Source organism: Cynocephalus volans, chromosome 12 (assembly GCF_027409185.1).
Source record: "Cynocephalus volans isolate mCynVol1 chromosome 12, mCynVol1.pri, whole genome shotgun sequence".
Classification (NCBI taxonomy): domain Eukaryota; kingdom Metazoa; phylum Chordata; class Mammalia; order Dermoptera; family Cynocephalidae; genus Cynocephalus; species Cynocephalus volans.
The window spans coordinates 74,544,533-74,570,628 of record NC_084471.1 but is presented as its reverse complement, the minus strand read 5'-3'; the positions used below and the strand labels follow the sequence as shown (position 1 = coordinate 74,570,628).

At 36.1% G+C, this 26,096-nt stretch overlaps 1 protein-coding gene across 1 annotated transcript in view; it reads right to left on the bottom strand.

Moving 5' to 3' along the window:
• Positions 1-26,096, bottom strand: part of NELL2 (neural EGFL like 2) — a 365,095-nt gene that overhangs the window by 3,576 nt on the left and 335,423 nt on the right. The window contains exons 17-20 of the mRNA XM_063075314.1: positions 12,966-13,106; positions 3,254-3,447; positions 1,958-2,134; positions 185-409 (exon numbers count right to left, since the gene is read on the bottom strand). Of these exons, the coding sequence (XP_062931384.1) occupies positions 185-409; positions 1,958-2,134; positions 3,254-3,447; positions 12,966-13,106 (737 nt within the window). The remainder of the gene's footprint in view (positions 1-184; positions 410-1,957; positions 2,135-3,253; positions 3,448-12,965; positions 13,107-26,096) is intronic.

Here is a 26,096-nt window from a genome sequence, read left to right as displayed (position 1 = left end):
GGATACACATACCCATCAGCCTTGGTCCTAATAATGCCGACCCCTACTCCTCCCACTTCTATTGGAGAAACAAATAAGAAAAAAAAAAAAAATGTTTCCCATTGTCCTGGTTAAGCACATTAATATGTATGAGCCCTTAGTGCAGCTGGCAAAGTGGTCACTACTTGAATGTCGTGAGCTTTACCTTGCACTGGCAGAGAGTACATTCAGTGCCATGTTTGATCCAAGAGGACCCAGTGAAGCGAACCACATTCACCTCGTCCAGGCAAGTTTTGGTGATGTCATTGCGGATGGTGTCGGCCTGGCAAGGGTCGGCAACACAGCGAGGGCAACACTCGTTCTCCGGGAGGACACTGAATTCACACTCCACCTCTGGGCAAGGCTGGGGCCAACAGTCAACTTCCCCTTGCTGTAGGGAAAACAGATGTGCAGGGCAGGGGGAGGGGAAGGGAGGAAATGGAGAGAGGCGGGCAAGAGGAGGCGAGCACCGTGTTCACCGAATACTCAACTTATTTGATGGATATTGATACTTGGGCCTTCAAAGCCCATGAATCTCACAGGAAATCTACAAAAGCCTTATCGGTGTGATGAGATCTATACTGCAACTGGATTTTAAAATAATTTTCAAGGATTAAACAAGAACAACAATAAAACAAAAGCAAAAACTATGTCTCTTAAAACAATAACATGTGCATGCCCCTATCTTTCCCACGATATAGGAGAGTTATTTCATACGGAAGAGGTTTTCATTTAACTTTTTACCTATGAGATGCCTTTTCCATTCTTTTGAACTTCTCTAACTTCTCATTTATTCCTTTCTCCATAAAAAAAAAGTTTTGTCCATTTACAAGAAAACAAACTAAAATGTGAAGAAAATTTGAGTTTTTCTTTGTTCATTTATACGTTTCTCAGTATAGGGACTTTGGGGGAGGAAAGCCTAGAAACTGATTTCAGTCTTCTTTATTCCACATGGGAAAACTGTGTGAATTGGATCTTTTTAAAATGTAGTTCCCACCTGTTTCCTATTTTCTTCATGATTGTGAATCTCACGGTTTGGGAGATGAAAGCAGCCTTCAGGCACAGAAACTGACCTTGCTCTTTCAATTGATTTTTGGGTTGAAAGTATAAGAAGAAAGCAACAAAAAAGCATTGCTTTAAAAATATCCTCACACAAATAGAAGGAAAACTGGTAATAACTCTAAAAGTAGCATCTTCTGTGAAACTTTTTGCTATGAAGACACATAGACCAATTTTCCTTTTCTCATTTACACAACTAGAAAGAAACAAGAAATTTGGTCCACTGAAAAAAGACTGGCATTCTCTTTATAAAGTCTTTATTTTCTTTTTGACCTATTCTTTCCAATAAATGTTTCATAAGTATGTACAGAAATTCAATTCTAATGCATATTTACGGCATGTCCACATTGTGTGCAAAACAAGTTGTTCACCAGAATAGTATTGATCGCAACGATCTTTAGAAGAAAAAAAATATTTTTGTTTATTTTCCTGTTTGTTCTGTTTTTCTAAGTCTGAGCATGAGTGATAGAAATAGGGTAACAAAAATTCTACTTGGAAAAAGAATGTTTTTTTTTTCTTTTTTTCCCCCATGAATGCCACAGTTCTGTCCATAAGTGTCTTTAGGCTGTCCATAATTGCCTAACCTTGATGGGATTGGAAAGGCTAGGAGAGGCTTTTCTTCTTAAGCTATGGAAATACTCCTGAAAGAGACACTATCCTCAGAAAAATACATAACATGATGCACCACGTCCACCACAGAATATTCCTTCTCAGGTCGTGATTGCATAACCATCATCTCATCATTCTAACCAGGCTCACTTTTGTAACTCCCAACCCTGTGGCCAGGTACTGGGTACTGGCGGATCGAGAAGGCAAGGTTGCTTTTCTTATTTAGATTCTGTGCCTAAACTTGTCCTCCACTTCATGTAGCTAAACTTACCAAGCAGCGGCACTGTTGGCAATTCTGGACCCAGGTGTCACCACTGTTGTACAAGGTTTCTCCATTTTGATGGAGGCACTGACTGCTAAGCCTTGGGTCACATTCAGGGCAGCAAAAAAGATCAACTGTGGGATTCTCACAGTCACAGACCATCCGTCGACACATGACAAACCCATTCTGTATGAGAAAGAAAATAAGTAGTTACCAAAAACCTCCATTTCTCAATAGACTAACATCACACTCTCATACTCGTATATATCAGATGTTGATTTGAAAGTTCAGATAATTCACACTATTTACCCAACATAAATTTTCTTTAAAATTACATTTTGTAGCTAACACATAGAAATTACCCAAGCTGAAGGACTTCCTATTTTCTTTCCACACACTACTCCTCAAATGGCTTATCCAGAAAGATATTTTGCAGAAATGATCAGTATAAAATGATAACCACTACATAGCTCTTATGTGCATATAAACGTGTGCGTACATATCAATACACACGTATTTGTATATTAGTAAAGTAATTTAAACACTAAATTTTGCTTTGTTTGAGGGCACATGGGTTAGTATTTGGTAGCTAGTCAATACATTTTATATATTGCTAAAATTCTATAATATTTTAGACCTTATTTTTTGTACAGGCTGTTATCAATTTATTTCATAATAGTTGAGTCCTTGGTATATACTGTTATTCATTTAAATATAATTTAAGTTTCCATTATTAACTGGGTACACGTAGCAGAACACTTCTCTAAAATTGAAGTATAGCCCAAATAGATATTTTCATTCTTGGGTCATAGCATGTCCATTCTGACTTCATTTACGCATTCATTAAAATATGATATTGAGACTAAAAAATTGTTATAGTTAGTAATACAATTTTATGAATGTGTGAATAGATATACACATTGTGATATATCCATACAATGAAATACTATTCAGCAATAGAAATAACTGGATTACTGATATATGTAACAATATGAACGAATCTCAAAAACATAATAGAAGCCAGACATAAAAGAGTATGTACTATATGATTCCATTTATATGAGCCTCTAGAAGATACAAATATAATCTATAGGGACTGGGAAAAGTGTTTGCTTGGGTCTGGGGGTGTGGGACTAACTAGGAAAGAACATACATGACATGGGGGTTAATAGAAATGTTCTATTTATATTAATTGTGATGGTGGTTAAATGGATGTATGCATTGTCAAAACTCATCAAGCTATACACTTAATACATGCAAAATACAACTCAATAAAATTGACTAAAATTTTTTATTTATACCAACCTGACATGAGCACACAGAGCACCGGTCATTTTCCAACACCCAGATCTGACCATTGTGCTTGATTTTCCCATCATGAATGCAGTCCCCCGTGCAATTCTTTCCATGAGGACACCGACAATCATATCCACCATCCAAGTTAAAGCAAATGGTGTCATTGGCACAGCTATGCCTCCCAGTCCCACACTCATCAATATCTATGGCCAAGAAAAAAGCAGTATGCAAAGTGCTTAGAATACGCTCAGTTGCAAACAGCTACAGTCAGGCAAGATGTCTCCCGACACAAAGCATTCAACCTTAAATTAATTTTCATCTTACCAAGATGTGTTTCCTATTAAATGCTGACTAAAGCAATGTTAATGATTTGGGGACTTCTTAGGAAAATATTAACCATGTTTGGTTTTAAAAACCAGATAACCTTGGCTAGAATTTCAACTTTTACATCTCTGTAAATACCATTAGGCTTTATGAAACATTTGTATTTTTTTGAAAGTAAGAATATTACTCAATTTAGCAAACAAAAATAGTTTGGCAGTAGGAATTCTAAACATGCCTGGGATATTTTATTGGGGATATCAACCTCCATGTTAAACTGGTGCTTGCAGAAAATCCCTTCCTAGTGGGAGATGAAATGTCATGAGACCCCTGAGGCATTATATTCAATTTCAAACCCTATTCTCACAGCTGCACCACCCCACAAGTAAGTTCTTTCTCGTGTGCTGCCTAGGTGTTCTTCCTTTACAGTCCAGGTATTTTTCACACTGTCCACATACCCAGCCCCTCACCCACAGAAGGCAAATGACCATCAGCAATTGCTGCCTCTCTCACCAAGAATTAACTACGTCTTAACTTTTCCATTTCAGATGATCATTTCATCCCCTGCCTGACTCAATCAGCAAGTGCTCCTTCTTCACCCGACCTCACCTATTCCATGGCAGTCACAGCCTAAAGCATTTTCATACAGATGAAAAGCAAACATATCTTGACCCACAGATCAGGTCCATAAGAAGAGATGGGATTCATTTTATTTATTCCTGTGATTTAAAGGTCACAAGCCAAAATACATTTCAGAGATATTGTATGAGTGGCAGTAAGCAGTTATTTTCCATTTCATCTGTTGCCTCTGATTAAAGGTCAAGAAAGAAAGAATTAGATCACAGCAGGAAAAGTGAGTTAGAAGGCAGAATGTATAGCTTTTAACTTAGGGAACTGTACATACACTGATTTTCATCGTAGATTTTAAAGATAGAGTTTAGTAAATAAATTTGATGATTTGATTTCAACATAATTGAAGACTTGAACTAGTCAAGATTATATCTTTGCCATAGTTAAGTTCTTAAATACTTAAGTTTTATCGTACGTGCATTCCCAAATATAAGCCACATGATATATTTGTTCTCTATTTATCTTGATTTTTATTAGTTCCTATCTCAACAAAACCAATCACTTAAAACAATGGCTGAAAATGTTGTTCTTATAACTACAGTGAACTTTACTATAGCTTGATTTGTAAAGGATAATACTGTTTATGATTACAGACTGTGATGAAAAAGAGACCTGTTAGCATGAGGATATATTTTTTAAAAAGTTTAAGTACATTGGTTAATACATATTTTTTTTCAGATCAGAGAACATTTTGAATTTGTAATTAAAGTAAAATTTTGTAAATTAACTCTATATTTGCTTTATTCAGAATAATGTGATATATCTGATGAGCCGATCTTTCTCTCCCACTAAAAAATATTCTCAGAATTAGGAATTATAGTAAGCAGGAAAAACATTAACCATAGTTAGCTCGTTTCTTTGACTACATACTTTACAAACACCTTTTACTACATAACTCTGTTAATATCCACTCTAGGAACATTATTCCACTAATGGCAATGGGTGATTTTTGCAATCATTTTATTTGGCCTGATATTTAAAAATAAAAGCTCTTCTACTATGTAATGCATATTTTTCTTAAAGGCAGAGAGAGTTCATGAGTTTGCTGTAGAAGACAAAGAAGAGATATCAAGGCACAAGAAGAATATGTGCTCTTAAATAGAGTAAATTTATAAAAAAGAAATACTGTAAAAAGTTGCTCACAATAATGGTTGGCATGTACTTGCCATACCTGGAGAAATGTGTAGGCAGAAGTATTATAATGGATTAATTATTACCTTCTGCTATCCAGTGGAATTTAAATTGTTTGGAATTACCTTGTCTTTTCAAGCTTGTTGTGCATACTAGGTTTCACAATGTAGAAATTTTTCCCAATTGATTGGTACAAAATTTTGTAATATAAAAAATTTAAATACATTTTAGACACATATTTATTATAATGTAAGTGTGGGGAAAATAGGATTGTTTAGTCAGGCTCCCTCAGCTCAGGTCTGGTTGGGGGTCATGCAGCACATTTCCTTGTAAACAAGTTGTGCGTGGGTGGAGTTTGTGTGCATGTACACCCGTGTATCTTTCTAGTTTGTTGCTTGTGAAGCAGAGCTGGCCAGCAGAGAGCTCGCGTCTAAAAATAGAGCATCTTTACTCTGCTGGCAGCTGCTCAGTTTCTCTTTGGACCTTGATTTTGGGAGTTTCTTTTTGTACTGCTTAGCTCTCAGATGTGTGTGTGCTGAATAAAGACTATTCCTACTTCAGCCAAGGCTCCAAGGACCTTTTTGCCGGTTACCTAGCTCATAGACCTGTGTGTGAAGGGTTTGTGAATGGGCTCGAGGGGTCTGTGAGCTCCAGATCCAGCCGTAGCTCTACAGTAAGATTCCCAAATTAAATAAACATAAAGAGTATATATTCCACTTTGAAAAACCTACTGTAATATATAAAAATTCCAACTTTTAGAACACTGATAAATCCTTTAGTAAATGATTATTGAAGAAATAGTGTTGCTAAATTTATTGGTCAAGTCTCAGTTCTCATCTAGCAGCAGCATTTGACACCGTTCACTCCCTCTCCCAGATAAATTTTCCTTAACTTGCTTCCTATTGCATTGGCAGCTCTTTCTGGATTTTTCTCCCACTTATGTGTTCTCTACATATGTCGATTATACTATGAATAAGATTTAGCCATGCAAGAGATAAAGAGTGGTCTAGTCAGAGCAAGAGTGTGTTTGAAGGCCCAAAGTTTAGAGCTATCAAGATGCGCTGGAAGAACAGAAATGTCGTGTGACTGGAATGTCCAGTGAGAGAGGGGAGTAGGCGGTCACACAGCTGAAGAGAGGTACTCAGTGCCCATGTAAAAATAATATTAAGAAACTTGAACTTTATCATAAAGGCGATAAAATGTCATTTTAGGGAAATGCAAAAAAATAAATTGCAATCAGATTTCACTTTAGAAAGATTCCTTTGGCTTCCTTTTGGGGAAAGGGATTTGAGTAGACAGAATTTTAAGCCAGGAGATCAGTTAAGAGGTTGTTTCAGCACTCCAAGCAAGAGATGATCATACGATAAAAGCAGACTCTTATATAGTGGTTGGTATGTACCAGATTCTGAGTACTTTTAATATAACAGTGAAGACAATGGGATGATATCTCAACGCAGTTTTGATTTGCATTTCCCTGATGATTTGTGAACAGTGAGACAATGAAGATACAATCAGCACAATTTAGTCATTCATTGGCTTTGAAGATGTGGGAGAGGGAGAGGTCAAGAATGATGTTCAGATTTCTGGCTTGGAAATTTTGGTTGATGCTCTTTACAGAAAAAAGAGCAAGATTTTGCTGGGGAGCGGAAGTGGGGGGCAGGGACGAGGGCAGGCACGAGATCAGTTTAGGACACACTGAACTGCACTTTTACTGGGTTGCCAAGTGAAGCTATCCAGTAAGTACAGTCATGCGTCACTTAACAATGGGGATAATGTTCTAAGAAAGGAGTTATTAGGTGATTTCATAGTGTAAGCATCACGGAGTGTGCTTACACAAACCTGGATGGTATAACTACTACAATACCTAGACTATTGCTCTGACCACTGTCATATAAGCAGTCCATCACTGACTGAAACGTTACTGTGCAGAGCATGACTGTAGTTGGATAGATCAGTCTGGAGCTCAGAAAATAGAACTACACTGGAATATGGATTTGGTGCAGACATATTTTCATCATTTCTCTTCTCAAAAATAGTCCTTTAGACTCAAGTTCAAGCTTCTTGAAAGGCATTTAACGCTCCTTCCTCTGCTTGCATTCTCTTTATCTAGATCAACTTGCCAATAATCTTATCATACTTAACTTCCTAAAACAAATGCTAGAAACACTGAAAAGACTTTCTTGACACCCAAGAGAAAATAATTTCTGTCTTTGTTCCTTCACAGCATAGCATTTATATTTTTCTCAAAATCAAATGATTTTCTCAATCATTTTCCATCTTGTCTTGTAGCTTTCTCATCTAAGAAACACACTACATTTTATCTTCCGTCGCAGTTGTACATATTTTATCTCTTCTAAAAGATGGGAGCAGTGACCATCCATCCTTTATATTTGTGTGCAGCAGATGCCTGATAAAATACCCCAGTGTACCTGTGCATGTTTTCAGTAGCTTCTCGTTGAGCTGGATCAGATTAATTTCATTTGTGTCCTTTTTCTTGATTTAGGTTAAAAATTCACAGTATTTGGCTTGAACAGAATATTTAAAAGACAATATTCTGTAAACATCATTTTTTTGGTGTCATGAGTTAAAAAAACTCCACCGAGCTTAAAGATCATCCAGGAATTAAAGCAATAAAGGGAAATGTGAGCATTAAAATAAAATATTCTTACATTTAAAAAAAAATACCAGGCTGTATTCCCAGAGAGACAAAATTTCAGGCATCATTTCAGTAGAAATGATGATATGGACAAAAAAAAAAAAAAAAAAAAAAAAAAAGGCACTTTAGCATGTTACCTGGGGATTAAATGGCTAAATCTCTGAGACAAATGGATGAGCAACACAGCATACAATTTGTATGGAAGCAGCTTCTAAACATATGTGTTGTAGACCACACAACTGCAGCCTAAAAAGGAGTGAAACAGTGCAGTTTTTTTTTTCATGTCTTCAAGTGCAAATCTTAGACTTCAGAGTAATTGTAAATCCACTGCTGTGGCCTTGTCCAATTTGAAATCCTTGTATTTTTTCAAGCAACAGAAAATGGCACCCACTCAGATATAATCATACTCTTAAAATTGAATCCTTCTAAATACTAATATTACAACTCTGCAAATCACTGAAATTGCAGTAAATGGAGAGTTGTTTAGTATTTTAGTCTTTTTTTGGAAACATAGGAGGATTCTTTTAAAAGAATCCTTCAGAGAATGCTGTCTTCTGACAGAGTAATAGATTTTTCTGATAATCTTTACAAATTCTATTGGTAGATAATAGTAGAATCATCTTTCCAGAATAGTAATTTTTTAAAAATAAGATTTTCCATGGTTTCTGTGGTTGTGAAATTTACTTGAAGAGCCTTTTCTGTATAGGCATCTCATAGAATCCTTTACTTCTCTATATTCATATTTATTATGTGTTGTTTTAATGTTTAGTTTAATTGTCCTTGCGACTTTCTAGACTGAACTCTCATGAATGAACTAAGTATGTTTTCTCCTGACCACTACTATATATCTACTTCTAACATACTATATATAATCACTTGATTTCATATTAACATAGGTTATTAAATTAACATAATTCTAGCATAGGGTATGTATCTAATGTATTCTTACTTAAGGATTACCTATCTATCTTTCTATCTATAATCCATCTCAATCTTTTTCATTAGACAAGTACATTTATCATTTACTATGTGCTAACTACTGTTCTATGAACTGGAGATATAGTAGCTGACAAGGAAACAAATATCTATGACCCTTTAAGCTTGCATTCTAAAGCACATAATAAGCAAGGAAACAAATATATACTATAATTTCAGGAGAATTTATTATTTCAATGAAAAAAAGCAAAGCAACGTAAGTGAATAGAATGCCAGAGGTAGGAGGCTATTTTAAATTGGGAGTCCAGGAGAAGCATTTGAGAGAAAATATGAATTAAATAAAAGAACCATGCAAAGATCTGGGGGAAGGGCATCCCATACAAAGAGAACAGCACATGCAAAGGGAAACAATTTGGTGTATTTGAGAAATGGCAAGAAAGCCAAGGATGTATATCGTGTAGGATCTTATAAATCATGGTCAGGGTTTGGATTTTACTCTGAGAGAGAGATGGAAAGGCTCCAAGAGCATAAAGAGAGAAGTAACATGTTCTGACTTCAGTTTTAGAAGGATAATTCCAAGTTCTACAGAAGAAAGCCTCTAGGGGAGTCAGGAGTCGAAATAGGGAGACCAGTTTGGAGGCAGCTATAGTTGTCCAGACAAAAGACAGCGAGGGCTTAGACCAAGACGATAACAGCAGAGGTGGTAAGAGGTGGTCAGATGATTAGGAATATATTTTGAAAGTTGACATTGGGAGATTTGTCAGTGTATTAGATGGGATGTATGAGGAAAAGAAAAAATCAAAACAAAACAATGACTCCAAAATGTTGGTCTGGGCAACTATGTTTAGGAACCTGTGGGATTTAGAGAGTAAATCAAGAATTCTGTTTGAGTCCCATTAGGTCTGAGTTGCCTATTGAGACACCCAGTCGACACTGGATATGTGAAACTATGAAAGAGGTCTGAATAAGGAATACACAGATGACATTTTAAACCATGGAACTGGCTGACGTAGAGATTAAGAATGGATAGAGAAGAATGACAGGGCCTGAGCTCTGGGGCACTTAAATGTGCAGTCCTCCAGAGAGTGAAAGAAAAGACTCATAGGGTGAGAGAAAGCCAGGAGTGATGTCCCCAAAGCCAAATGAACAAAGTCATGTTTTGAGAGAAAGAAATGATCAATTAGGTCTAATGCTTGAGTGGTTGAGCAAGACCATAAATGGCTGGCAGGTTTGGAAAGATGGAAATTGTAAATAAGTAATCTTAAAAGGAAGGTATTGGTTAGAGCAGTGGGACTAACGCTTCACTGGAAGCAAAAAGGCAGAGATAACAAGTACAGAAAATTCTTTCTAGGAGTTTTGTTCTAAAGGAAGCAGGAAAATGGAAAATATGTCTGGAGCGTTAGGTGATGTCAAGCGAAGTTACTTTTTGGTTGTTTTTGTTTCATTTTTTAAAGATGGCTGCAACTCCAGATTGCTTGTACACTGATGGTAATAATGCAGCAGGAAAGGAACATTTAATGATATGGAAGAGAAAGTGGATAATACAAGGGCAAAGTCCTGAAGTAGGTGAGAGAGGATAAGATGTAAGATGCAATGGAGGGTTTGACTTTTGAAAGGAACAGGGCCAGTTCATCCAATGAAACAGGAGGAAGGGAAAGCAGCAGATAAACACATAAATGAGAATAATAGTGTGGCTCATGATATAAAAATGAAGTAGTTCTCTTTTGACTACTTCTGTTTTCTCAGTTAAACTGGCCATTGACAGAGACTGAAGAGACAGGAAGCAGTATCCAAGCTTGAGAGGACTGGAGAAGGTATGAAAGCTTGTATCAGAGAATTGAAGCAGAAAGTAACTAAAGAAAGAAGTTGGAATGCTGGACAGTGCTAATGGCCCTAGTGGTAGGTGGCTACTAAGATGGCCCCCAGTGATCCTCGCCACTTAGTATTTACACCCTGTGTAATTCCCTCCCCTTGAATGTGGGCTGGACTTACTGATTTGCTTCTAACAAATATAATGTGGGAGAAGTAATAGGCTGTCACAAATTGTATTAGCTTATAAAAAGACTGTGGCTTCCATATTGGGCATTTGCTCTCTCTCAGATGGCTTACCGTAGGGGAAGGCAGCTCCCAGGTATTGAGGAAGCCCTATGGAGTGGCCCATGTGTTAAGGAACCAACACCTGCCAAAAGCAGGACCATAAACGGACTCCCATTCCCCCCACTCCCACTCTAGACATGGCTTCATGATAAGACCATAGCCCCAAACAACTGCTTGGCAGCAATCTCATGAGAGACCTTGAATCAGAGGTACTCAGCTAAGCTATGTACAGATTCCTGATCCACAGAAACTCTAAGATAATGTTTGTTGTTTTCAGCTGCTAAGTTTTGGGGGTAATTTGCTATGCATCAATAGATAACTAATAGAGCCCATTTGAGATGTGTGGTTATAAATTTAAAAGATGGTCAGTGCAGTTACACATTTAAAGTAAGATAGTCAGCAGAGGTACGTGGGTTTTTTGTTTTTGTTGTTGTTCACATTTAGATGCACAGAAAAGAATGTGCAAGGATATCAAGCAAAATTAACAGAGGTTTACTGCCTTCAGAGGGTAAGTGGAAAGGATGGAGAAAAGGGGGAGATGAAATGAATAAGTATTTCAGCTTTAATCTCTATACTTCTGTATGATTTTCATTATTTACAATCAGCTTTTATTCATTCTTTGTGTGCATAACTTGAACAAAAAAGGTGATCTTAATAAAACACTATAGAATACAAGTAAAGTAGCTTATCAGGGAAGAGCAAAATCATACTGTTTGATCGAGTTCCGAACTGCAATCTGTGGTTCCTGGCATTCTCTACAGAGATGGAAATACTCACTCTGGGACATTCACAAGTGCAAGGTAAAGCCCTCAGACCACAGTTAAGTGGTTACTTGCAGATGCCAGGTTTTGTTTTAGCCCCTGGAAAGGCAACAACATTCCCATTTGTATGTGAAAATCCTGATGAACCTCTGTTCAAGGTCCAGAGCTCCGCTGCTGCTGGCAAAGCATGCTGGGAGCCTTGGCACCTACCACCCGAGTCTGTTTCACTTTTCCCTGAGTGAAAAACCCTTTGAGGCCCAAGCATAAAAGACATCTTATCATTTTGGTGTCAAGTACCTTTAAGTTAGATTCTTAAAGGCTTTCATTGACTGTGTCATCTTAACCCCATTGTTCTCTCAGGCTTTTGCTGTATGAAGAGGTAAATTCAAATGGAGAAAATAATGAGTTCATGAGTTTTGTTATGTTTTTCATTCCTATGCCAACACTACTGATGGCAAACTCTTTTAGCATGGGTAGTCTCCTGGCAATTATTCACAGGGCTCTGCTTTCTCTTTCTGATGTCTAAAAATCTCAACAGAGATTATAGAGGAGCAGAGTTTCTTGTCAATACACTGAAAATAATTCAAAATTAATGGTAAATAATTAAGTATAATCCAATTGAATTTTCTACTCCTATTAGATTGAAAACTTCTTGGAAGCGAGGACTATATCTTACGTATCTGACATTTGACATCCACTGAACATCTCTTCCTTTGCCAGGCAAGTGATATGTTAGGAACAGCCCAGAGTGGCATGTACTGTGTATATTATCCCTGGTCACAACATCATTCTATATTCCCTATTCCCATTTTTCCATTATTTTGCTTTCCTCATCAGTTTTTTTCTACCTGTTTTGGGGTCAGATTTTTGCATGCTCTTTTTTTTTAAAAAAAAAAACAAACTATGTGATACTACAGATTTTTCATTCTAAAAACACCCTTCAACAGTTGCAAGGATCCACAGAGAACTGGTTTAGTGTCACAAATTTTAATTATCTAAAAATAAATTAATTACCATAATTAGCAACCAAAGTTAGATTTCATCATGTTTCTGATCACTACTGTGTAAACACAGAGCAAAAACCACAAACAACTTAAACATTAGCTCAGTGTCTACTATTTACATCTTGTTGTATATTCCTCAAGCTCAAGGGGAGTTCTTGAACTCTAGGTCTTCTCCTTGTACTGACCTTCACACGATTCTCCAGTTGGGGAAAACATCCCATTGTCATGGTAGCCATCTCTGCACTCACAGTGGTACCATCCAGGCAGGTTAATGCAGTTAGCACGGCTGTCACACTGAACAAAGCCATCGGAGCATTCATCAATGTCTGTTTGGCAAAGAAAACCAAAGTGAGATTTTATACAATTATTTCTTTTCTCTTAAAGAAAATAGAATATTCTGCTGCAAGGCGGCTAATATTGTTATGCCAGCAAATCCTTGAAAATGAGAAAATATAAAATCAAGAAGTCCACTTGGTTGTTAAAAGCTGTACAGAAAGAATGTAGTGCTATTAGTAAAAGGAGAAACATCTAGATGTCCTCTCTGTTGCAAAAGTCATTCAACTGTAGTAAATGGAAAGAAACCATCTGTGATGGTCATTAGTGCTGCTCACAAACATTTCCAGCTCTTCTGGACACAAAGTTGGATTGTAGTTCTCCAGTCCTTTTACTTTAGGTGTGACCATGCAACTTCCTTAAGCCAATTAGGGAGTGATGTGGGTCACTTCTAGGCACATATTGTTAAGATGCAGTGTGTGATTCACATGTACCCTTCCCCATCACAAAGATCAGCAATTTCCAGGGGCTCTAAAAACCAACTTGAACTCTTGAGGGAGGATGACGTGGGGCACATTCCTCACTTATCTGGGATGAATATACACTACAAGCAAGAAATCAACCTCTGTTGCTTTAATTGACTGAGATTTTAGGGTCTTTTATTACTATCAGCATAACCTATCCCAACTTGAATATGCACCATTCATCTTTAATATACATGGCAATAGCATCCATGTACCAATATGCTTTATATTTTCAAGAATACACACCATTTGTCACTTTTTACTGTTTCACATATATTATTTCATTCAAGCCTCAAAAGAAAATCTTGCCATGTTGACAGTATATTGAACATATAGAAAAACTGAGGCAAAAGGAAATTATGGGATTTAACCAAGATCACCTAAAAGTTCACTGCTGCATGGCTTTCAGGCATGTGCTCCTTCATACAAGATGACCCAGGCTGAAATCAGAAAAATGTCTGTACAAAGAGAGCTATGGATCTTCAGTCTCAGATATTTCCTCCAGAGGCTTATTCCTATTCCCAAATGTTTTGAACCTTTTATTTTCCCTGTTCAGTCTGCTGAATGACAGGATATTCAGCACCATCCAAGTCCCTTCCTTTGCTCATAGAGGGAAAAGTGATCCCTGGGGATTACTTAAAGTTTAAGCTGCCTTATAGTTCCCCCTTCTTCTAACTACCTCCTGGTTTTCTGGGTCTTTCGGCTCAAATCAAACGCTGCTAAATGATTCAATGGTACTGCAACCATTGTGGCTGCCAAAAGTATTCACATGTACTCCATTCTCATCTTGATAGGCCCACGGCATGACTGAAGGCTCCTCCTGTCAAGGCAGAGTGGTCCTTTCTTGCATGCTTCCCACACTTGTGTCATATTCCCTGCTACAGTGGCCAGACACAGTGACATCCCTCAGGTTTGAAGGTAAGGCCAGCTGCTTTATAAATCCTTTCCCTCAGACAGTCCCTCTAGCTGGCAGAATCTACTTCCTTCCTATTTCAGCCTTATGTAACTCTAAATTCCTAGAATCATATATTCCCTTCATTTTCTTTTAAAATTTCCTATTTTTTGATGTTCAATTTTGAAAGAGACAAATAAATAAATGAATAAATAAGTAAAAAAGAAAATCAGAGAAATGGGTCATCACTCATATACTTCTTGATAGGTCCAGAGTTTCTTAAGTAAAACAGCATGTAAACAATTCTCTTAGATTATTATGTAATAGGCCAAAAAAATCAATATTTTATATCACTGTAACATTTTAACATTATTTCTGTACTATGAATTATTTTGCCTCTGTGTTTTTTCTTCTTAAGAGTCAGTGACTACTGTCAGTAATTCTTCCTGTCAAAATAGTTAGTGGCCAAATCAGCTAACCATTGACTTCCTGACACATAGCTGATGTGGATTGCTTCCATTTACTAAGGCCTCATAGGTTTTGTGAAATAGCCTGTTTGTAATTCAGGGGCCTGCCTAACTGATGAACCTCCGATTATAAATGGGTCCAGAATGCTATGCTCATTTCAGCTTTATGTGGTCTTTTCTTCTAACCCAAATGATGCAGAAAATTGATTATGTCACTTCGTAAGTGCATGGACAAAAGAAAACAGGTTGAAATTTAAGCTTTAGAAGTGAGTCTTATTGGAAGAAGGCCATAGGGGGGATGTTTAGAGTTTCTCATTTGAGAAGAATTTGGTCATTAAGATTGGTGATTTGGAAGTAATTATTAAAGGAACAGGGCTTTCTCCACTGAAGCACCTTTCCTGTCTATATTTAGCCCTCAACTTAGTCCTTTCTTCCTGCCTTAACACAGTCATAGGGTTATCCCAGTTCCCAGTGTATGGATATGTATTTCAGGTGTCCCTTCTCACTTCTTTTCTCTCTTGTCACTCCTTTTCCATCACCTCATATCCACCTCTCTTCACATTACGGAACATCCCTTGAACTATAAATATCCTCTTTAAAGTTTAATAGAAATGCTATGCAATATACTACTTAGTATTTTGAAGACTGGGAATATAAACGTATGCCTGCCATATGTATTTTCATATAAAGCTTGAGCATTATTTTATTATTTAATTATTACTACTAGGTAATATTTTAGAGGATAAATATGCAAACATATGCTTCATTCATTAACTTACCATTCAGTATTTATTGAATACCTATTATGAGTATGTGCCAAAAACTAAGAGCTTAAGGAAACAAGGATGTACTAGACAGAAGCAATTTCTGCCCTCGATGACTTTATCATTTATTTAAATTGTGCTTTATTTTAAGAAAATTAAACTTATGAAAGTCTCAATTTACAATCATTTAGGACAGTGTTTCCCAACATGTGCTATATCTGCCACTAGAGATATGGTATACAGGTGATAATGGGCAAATACTTTATTTAAATGACTACATATCTATGTTTCTAAATTATTTCCACTTATAGCAAGTGATATTTATAGTATGGTAATGAAATGTACCTAAATTTAAAGAGTGGGAACAACAACAGAAACAATATTAAATAAATATTGTTATAAACGTTATATGAATATGACAAAAACTATGAAGTTTTGAAAACATCAAAATACAGTGTGGGACAATTATTAACATTTCAGAGAGATTTTCTGAGTAATTTCTTATGTAGTGAAATGCCTTAATTCATCTGAAACATGACTCAATTTATAAAAAATACACATGTCACAGCTCAAAATTGCATACTTGCTACCATTTGGGGGGGCAAGAAAAACTTGCCAGATAATATATATAACTTCATTTTACACTTTTATGTTCCTGCTAATTTTGATTTGTTTATATGAACTTTTCTACTTTAGTTATAGTCAGTCGAAAATGAAAGTGTGCTTGGATGGCCAAAGTGTGCACTTCCCACCAAAGGTCTGAATGTTTGGCTCACAGCTCTAATTAAAGCCAAAGAGCAAATAAAATAAACAGCCTCATCTGTAAGCTATTTAATGGTATGCATGCTCTTAGTGACAACATGAACATTTAGTAAATAAAAAAATTGCAATTTGATTCACAGTTTATGAATTAAGTACATTTTGTCTATACACAATTGAGGGCATTAGCATGAGTTATACAGGTGCACACACATTGTTTCCATTTTCAATTATGCACATGTCATTTTCAAATAATTTATTTCTTGGGCATTTTCTTTAGGTTAGTTAAAATCTAATTTCACATTATCTAATTGAATCAGATAATATAGAAAACAGCAGAACTAGGAGAGGAAAAAATGTTATTGTTATATTTCATGTAAGAACTACTAAGTTTGAACAATTACTTTCCAAACTGGAAAAAAGTATTAAAAATGATTAGTATAAAAAGTATAAGCTCATATGATTTAGTCTAAGTACTAAGGACCTTAATTTTGTTCTCTGTAGATGCATTATATAGAAAACTAAAAATTCATTTTAGAAATTTTATGATTTCATTATATATTCTGTCTCAGAAAGAAAGTAGTTCCTCAATTCCTTAAGGACAATTAGAACTTTTTCAGTAGCCACATTTAGAACAGTCAGCTAATGATGATGCTGTCCCAAAGCACAGAAAGTCTAAAATCTAAGAGATGTTTAGCATCCAACAACAATCACGAATAGCAGTCATACTCTGGGGATCAAAATAGACTGAGATAATAAAAATGAAAGACACTGCTGAGAAAGCACACGTTTCGAGCCATCATTAAAAACAAACTGACAAGCAAAAAAACAAGAAAGGAAAATATATGAATTTTAAAAAGCTCATGTATGTCAGTGTCTGGTTTTCTCTATCTCCCTCAGGGATGGTGGCACAAGACTGAGTGACTTCTACAAGGCCACAGACCACTGGCTTCAGAGGTAACCAACTGAAAATGGCTTTTGCCATCAGCATTTAAAGGGTCATTTTAGAAAATGACAATTTCCTCATAAAATTAACTGTGATTACAGAATGAGACACTTGAGTGATAAACACCCTCTTTCTCATGTATAGTAACAGTTATTTTTACTATAACTTAACTAAGAACAATAAATAATGTGCAAATGTCTAGAAACATACCTAAAATAGTTCCTTATCAGTACTTTAACTCTCTCTTTTAAATTGTAAGAAAACTGATTGGTTGCTACTCATATTTTATACAAAAGAAAGGGAAATCCAAATCTTTTTAAAGATGAGTGTACTATCTTTAATTGCAAAGTCGAATAATGAGAGTACTGTCTTTCATACTTTTATTAATAAAAATGCAATATCATTCTTATTAAAAATAGTACTTGTTCTATTTAAATTACTATTCCATGCACTGGTAGTGAAATTATATTGATAAACAGCAGGCAATTAAAGATCCTCAAAACAATTAATCAGCTCTTGATTACCCACATGTGAGTTATTTGCTTTCTAGATTATCTGCAGCACTTTTTTTTAATTACAAGGTCATTTCCTTCTGTCTTTTGTTTAGCTTCTAGAGAGTCTGCTCTCAACATTTAGGTGTAAGTGTTCAAGGAATGCAAACTCATTTGACAGCCATATTACTTTTAATAATTATGCCAGATTTGGGTATAAAATATTGTCTAAATTTTCATAAAAAAACTGACTTTTTCAATTTTTTTTGAAAATACAATATGACAACATACGTAAACACATTTTGAAAACTTTAAAATCCTTTGCACAAATCAGGTGATAACATTGCAGATTTAGTGAAAATTTTTGTCATTATTTTATAGTTTGTAACTAGGGAGTTAATGGCTGGTATTAAAATGCATAGATATAATTTCTTCATCATATTGTTTAGTCCTCACAGCAACCATATGAAGTATTCTTTTCCCTATGTTACAGGCATGGAAGCGGTGATAGCAAATACATTGCCCAAAGTCACACAATAGACCAGGACTCTTTCAACTCCAAGTCCAGCTCTCTCTCTCACAGTAGTCTTGCCTCTCAAGACCAAAACCTGGCCAACCAGAAATAGCCTATGCTATGAGATATCTCACTGTGTATCTTAAGTGAGTGAATTCCAGCTTTTGGGCTTGTTAGCTGTGTAACTGTGAATACATTATTAAACCACTCTGTGTTTTCTGTTTTTGAACTAGGAATAATACTCTCTTGATAGTTTTCTGTTAACATAGAAGGCCTCACAGGAGAAGGAGTGACTGGCTCACAATAAGTATTTAATATGTGCTAATTCCAACCTCAACTCTGAAATAACCCTTTAGAGTTTACAAAGTATGTTCGCATGTCATTTGATTATTTGAAAAGGCACAAAAGGATATACAGTTTTATAAGTTGAGTTTAGGTGAAAGAATGTCTGTTTTTCTGTGGACAATGCAGAGCCACTGAAGGGTCAACAACAGTAGAATGACGTGATCTAAGGTGCACTTCGGGAAGAACAGGGCAGCAGCTATGTGTCAGCCAGGTGGGGCCAGGCAAGATTAGAGGCACTCTTATATCCTTCTGAGGCTGTTTTCCATTAAGAAAAAGGTATAAACATTGTAATTACTGAAAAAACAGTAGAGACAGGGATAAAGAAGCATATTTTCTCAAATGCTCATCTTCAGTCAGTGTGTATAAGTCTCTCTCATGTTCCCTGTGCTGATCTCAGGTCCGCCAAGTTCACATTCCACCTATCTGGGAGAAATACCATAGAGAGAAGATCAGGAGGACATGACTTTTCTTTTGGTTCCTGGAGTCATCTTATTTCATCATTTCTTTTTTCCCCTCAGAGTCCTTGCATATGCTGTTCCTGTTGCCTACAACATTCTTCTCTCTCTCCTACCCCTCACCTGGTTAGTTAACTCCTCCTTATGTGTGCCACACTAAAATGAATTCCCTTGTGCAAGCTTTCCTTGACACCGGAGCCTATGTTAGATCTCTTATTTCTTATTACCACTGTTTTGTTTTGTTTTGTTTTACTTTCCCCCATAATTCCTTGTATTTTGTTTTAATAGCACTCACCACTAGACTTCTTTTTTGTCTAAGCTTACGCAAATATTACACCAAATTATTTAACATAACTTCAAGTATAGAGAAAGTCCTCCCTATGTTTTTCTCTACTTTTCAAAAGTATTTTGACTTTGGGTTTTTTGTCTTTCCACCTAAAGTTTAGATTCAGTCTGCGAACATCTCACCAACAAAACAAAACAAACAAAAAGAAATGGGGGAGGGAAAGCCTGCATTGATTCTATAAATTGATCTTGAGAAAAGTGACATCTTTACATTATTAAGTTATTTAATCTATATACACGTTGTACTTTCTCTTTCTCTAATATTTTACAGATTTCTGAATGGATGTTTGGGCATATTTTGCCTAGAATTATTGCTAAATGTTTCATTTTGGTTTTTTGCGTTCTTTTTAAAAAAACAACTTTATTCAGGTAAAATTTATATAGGAAGAAAATCACCAACAATTTCATGAGTTTTGACATGTAGTCACCATAATCAAGATATAATGCATTTCCTTCACCCCCAAATCTCTTTCAGATCATAATAGTTTGAAAATAATAATTTTTACAAATATTAACTTAATGTTTGTCTCTTTGAATAAGTTCCATATGGGCAGAAACCATGCCTATATTTTTTTGCCATATTTCTGACACCTAGAAAAGAACTGGAAACATCACTAGAGATTCATAAACATTTGCTAAATAAATGGATGAATGGTCTGTTTGTGATATCAAACAACTAAGTGGAAAACTCACTATGCATGCCTTGAATCCTGCTGGGTCAGAGGAGAATGAATGCAGGCATCATACACTAAGAAGAAATAACAAGATGGTAAGATGACACTTTCTCATCCTACTTCAAATATTTTTGCAAAAAATTGACTGTGTTATATGGAGCAGAATTGGTGAAGACAATGTATATAATTATATATTTTTAAAACAAAAAAAGCACATCAAGACTTCTGATTAAAATGGAAGATTGAAAACATTTTAAAATCTCTTTTTTCCCAACCCTATACACGTTATGTTATAGGAACAAAGCATAAAAAGACAAGGACAAATGGATAAATAACAGCAGGAGAAAAGAACATGCAATAAATTTTTATCTTTACTTAGGAAATAGAATACAGGTGAAGTGCTAGAGGCAGAACAAAAGGAGCCATAGCCTAGAATCTGTATGTAATGATGGGATGCGACAGCTGGTGGGGGTAGGAATCTACCCTGGGGAATTCTGAAGAGGCCCGAAGTACCATGTAGAGTTGAGACATGGAGCTGCAAGTCATCGAGTTCATTAACAGTCTACTGATGAATAATCAACCCACCTACCTCCTCCCACCTTGAACAGACTGTTGAAAAAAAGCAACTGTCCTCAAAGCCAGAATGGATGGTTTTTCTGTAAAGAAAGAAATTTCTTGGGGAGGGCAGCCAGTGTAGAAGTTGTTATTCTTTGGAATAAAATTCCCTGCATTTCAGTTTTAGAAATCTTGAAGAATAAAAACTGGCTCCCTTTTAGCTTACTAATGTAAGTCTGTCAGTCAACAAACTACCCTTATATCAAAGCCCAAAATCAGTTTGTCTATTTATTTGCTCTTAAACATTAATGTGAAATCAAAGAGCAACAGATACTTGAAAATAGCCTATAACATTTAAGAGAATAAGCAAGATATACTATCAGCAAAACCCATCCTGAAGGAAATAGAGATAATTGACAGAAAATAAGAGAACTTAAAATATTTCTAATTAATATCTTCAAATAGATTTGAGAGAATATTTCATTCAAAGGACACAGTCCTATTTAAAAAGAAGGAATATTCAGAGAACAAGAAAGAGTTTTTGAAAATTAAATATATTATAGCTAAAATTTTTCAAAATGCAATGAAATGCTTGTAAGATCAAATAAAAGTCCCTCCAAAAATAGGACATGTAGAATAAATAGAAGAAAAATATGACAGGAAGAAGCAAAGAGCACCAACCCAAAAGATCCAGTTTATAATTAAAGAGAAATTTCATACAGAGCACAGATAAAAATCAATTTGAGAGAATCAACATAGTGAAAATGTCCATACTACCCAAAGTGATATACAAATTCAATGCAATCCCCATCAAAATTCCAAAGACATTTTTCTCAGAAATGGAAAAAACTATCCAGACATTTATATGGAACAATAAAAGACCACGCATAGCCAAAGCAATGCTGAGCAAAAAAAAATAAAGCTGGAGGCATAACACTACCTGACTTTAAGCTACACTACAAAGCTATAATAACCAAAACAGTATGGTACTGGCATAAAAACAGACACACTGACCAATGGAATAGAATAGAGAATCCAGAAATCAACCCACACACTTACTGCCATCTGATCTTTGACAAAGGCACCAAGCCTATTCACTGGGGAAGGGACTGCCTCTTCAGCAAATGGTGCTGGGATAACTGGATATCCATATGCAGGAGAATGAAACTAGACCCATACCTCTCACCATATACTAAAATCAACTCAAAATGGATTAAGGATTTAAATATACACCCTGAAACAATAAAACTTCTTAAAGAAAACATAGGAGAAACACTTCAGGAAATAGGACTGGACACAGACTTCATGAATACGACCCCAAAAGCACGGGCAACCAAAGGAAAAATAAACAAATGGGATTATATCAAACTAAAAAGCTTCTGCACAGCAAAAGAAACAATTAACAGAGTTAAAAGACAACCAACAGAGTGGGAGAAAATATTTGCAAAATATACATCTGACAAAGGATTAATATCCAGAATATATAAGGAACTCAAACAACTTTACAAGAAGAAAACAAGCAACCCAATTAAAAAGTGGGCAAAAGAGCTAAGTAGGCATTTCTCTAAGGAAGATATACAAATGGCCAACAGACATATGAAAAAATGCTCCACATCACTCAGCATCCGGGAAATGCAAATCAAAACCACATTGAGATACCATCTAACCCCAGTTTGGATGGCTAAAATCCAAAAGACTCTGAACGATAAATGCTGGTGAGGTTGCGGAGAAAAAGGAACTCTCATACACTGTTGGTGGGACTGCAAAATGGTGTAGCCTCTATGGAAAATGGCATGGAGGTTCCTCAAACAATTGCAGATAGATGTACCATATGACCCAGCTATCCCACTGTTGGGAATATACCCAGAGGAATGGAAATCATCAAGTCGAAGGTATACCTGTTCCCCAATGTTCATCGCAGCACTCTTTACAATAGCCAAGAGTTGGAACCAGCCCAAATGTCCATCATCAGATGAGTGGATACGGAAAATGTGGTACATCTACACAATGGAATACTACTCAGCTATAAAAACGAATGAAATACTGCCATTTGCAACAACATGGATGGACCTTGAGAGAATTATATTAAGTGAAACAAGTCAGGCACAGAAAGAGAAATACCACATGTTCTCACTTATTGGTGGGAGCTAAAAATTAATATATAAATTCACACACACACACAACCGGGGGGTGGGGGGAGAAGATATAACAACCAGAATTACTTGAAGTTGATACGACAAGCAAACAGAAAGGACATTGTTGGGGGGAGGGGGGAGGGAGAAGGGAGGGAGGTTTTGGTGATGGGGAGCAATAATCAGCCACAATGTATATCGACAAAATAAAATTAAAAAAAAAAAATCACATGCTAATTCTGATTGGTAAAAAAAAAAAAAAAATCAATGTGAGGAAACTGTCCTTAAAAAAAATAATAATTGAAGAATTTTTCACAGAACTGTAGTATTCAGATTAAAAGGCCCCAACAGTTCTACAAATATTCTGGGTACTGATACTCAGTAAGTCAATAATTCCTGATGACTTTTTATTTGACAGCCACTGTTCTATGTAATATCCCTATATTTACTCAGTACTGACTACAGTCCCATGAGATAGGAAATATTATTACCTTTCCCATTTTAAAAAGGAAGAAATATAGACACTGAGAGCTTAAGTTATTTTCCCCAGTTTTACTGAGGGATAAAGCAGAGACTTGAACCTAGACACTCCAGGTACAGAGGTATAACACTTAACCCCACACACAATGCTGCCTCACAAATGAATAAAACACAGACCCACAACTAAATACACAATTGTTAAATTGTCACAATAATAAGGATAAAATATAGATTTTAAGATCTTGCAGAAAGGAAATAATAGGTTACATATAAAGGGATGAGTATCAGTCTAGTATCACATTTATCAGTTGCAGCACTGGATGCCCTAGGATAGTGAAGCAATGATTTTGAACCTAGAATTCTATACTCAGCATAACTATCAAATAACTATGAATGAAGAATAAAGATATTCTCAGATATGCAATTCTTTAGAAGGTTTACATCTCATGCACTATTTAAAAAATATTGTACTGATAATGCAGTTCAGTAAAATAAATCAAGATAGAGAAAACCTATCAGTAGCACATCCTTCTCTCCTTTTTTAAATACCGTCTTTGCTTTGCAGTGATATACCACTCTGTTAGTTCTCCTCTTACCTCATTGATCTCTACAAGGGTAATTCAAAAAGTTTGTGGAAAAATAGAATTAAAACATAATAAGAACCTTTCCATGAATTTTTTGAAGAACCCGCATATATCTTGGTCTTTGTTATAGATTTTATCTTTTTATTCTCCAACAATTTGAGTTCCCCAGGGATCTATCCTCAGACCTTTCTTTTTTTATCTGCTAAATTCTTCGTGATTTCATCCGGTAGCAGTGCTTTAAATATCAAGATGCTACCAATATGCTGAAAACTACCTGTAGTGGGTAGAATAGTGCTCCCTAAAAAATTACGTCCACTTGGAATCTCAGAATGTGACCTTATTTAGAAATAGGGTGTTTGAAGATACACTTAGGTAAGAATCTCAAGAAGAAATCATCCTAGATTTAGGATAGGCCCTAAAGGGGCTTGTATCCTTATATAAGAAAAAAGACACACACACACACACACACACACACACACACACACACACACACACACACACACACACACACACACACACAGAGAGAGAGAGAGAGAGAGAGAGAGAGAAAGCCAAGTGAAGAATGAGGCAGAGATTGGAGTTATGCAGCCACAAGTCAAAAATTGCCTGGGGCTCCAAGAAGCTGGAAGAGACAAGGAATAATTCTTTCCTAGGCACGGCTCTTTTGACACCTTGATTTTGAACTTCTAGCCTCCAGAACTGTGAGATAATAAATTCCTGGGTTTTTCTCTTTTTAAGCTACCCAGTTTGTCGTACTTTGTTACAGCAGCCCTAGGAAAATAATACTCTATCTCATTTATATTTTCATCCCAGTACTCTCTCCTCTAGTCCAGGCCTGTATATTCAATTTGTCATTCAATATTTCTACTTGTATACAAATTTCTCCTTCTGAAGTCTTCTCCTTCTCAGAAAATGGCAAGATCATCCAGTTACATAGGCAAAAAACCTTAGATTCATTCTTAAATTCTCCCTTTCTCTCATGCCCCTTATCAAATCTATCAGGAAATTCTATTGGTAATGTCTCCCAAATATATCCAAAATCTAATAATCACTTCCAGCCACCTTCATGCTTATTACCACTCCACTATATGACAGTATCATCTCTCATCTGAGTTAATGTATCAGCCAACTTATTCTCCCTAATTCCATTTTACTCCTCCTACAGTGCATTCTGAATTCACAGCAGCCAGAGAATCGCTTTAAAATATATGTCAGATTGTGTCACACATCTGCTCAGATCCTATTTCCTATTTATGGAGAATTTTAGGAGGGAAGTATCTTGGGGAAAAGCTATAAAGGATAGATGCTGTTATCAGCAACTTTCTACTTCTAAGGCTGGGGTCTACATTTCCCAGAACCCTTCCCTGTGTACGAATGTATGCTAGAGTTTAACAAGGAGAGGAAATCCTGAGATGTGGCAGAGAGAAGTGAGGCAGAAGCCATTATTCTTGGGTAGTCATGGTGATCACTCTGAAGTGATTCATAAATGTTCAGCAAACCCTCACACTGCAGCCTCAAATACATTCACTCCCCCAACTCTTCCCACATCCGTGTAAGCCCTAATTTCTAGATAAAACTCCTTATTCCCATGATCCTTGTAGTGGTTCTGTTTTCCTGATTGAATGCAGACTGATACAGAAGAGTCTGCAGACCACAGGGTGTGATGGAGAGTTGATTTTAAATAATGGATATATTATGAAGAGTAAAAGAAAAATGACTGTCAGAAACTTCATGAACAACAAAATGTTTTAAAGACAAGAAATGCTATGTATATACTGCTTGTCTCTTTAGTAAACAATGTTTACCTGGTCGCAATGATGTAATCACTATGGATTTTCAAATTTTAGATACCATCCAAAGTGAGAGCATGGCATGTTTAATTGTGGTTACCGAACAGAACTTAAATACCAACCTTGATATTGTAAAAAGACATAAGACAGAAATTGGGAGACGAATGTGGGAGATGGAAGTCAGGGGAAAGCAGAAGACAGGAGTTGGGAGATAGAAGGAAGGAGCAGAACCAATACCTTTATCTTACATAGTAGGAGATGAGAAAAAAATACCTGTAGTTGATAAGATCAGAAATGAAGGCAGAAATGTATATTTCTGAAGGCTG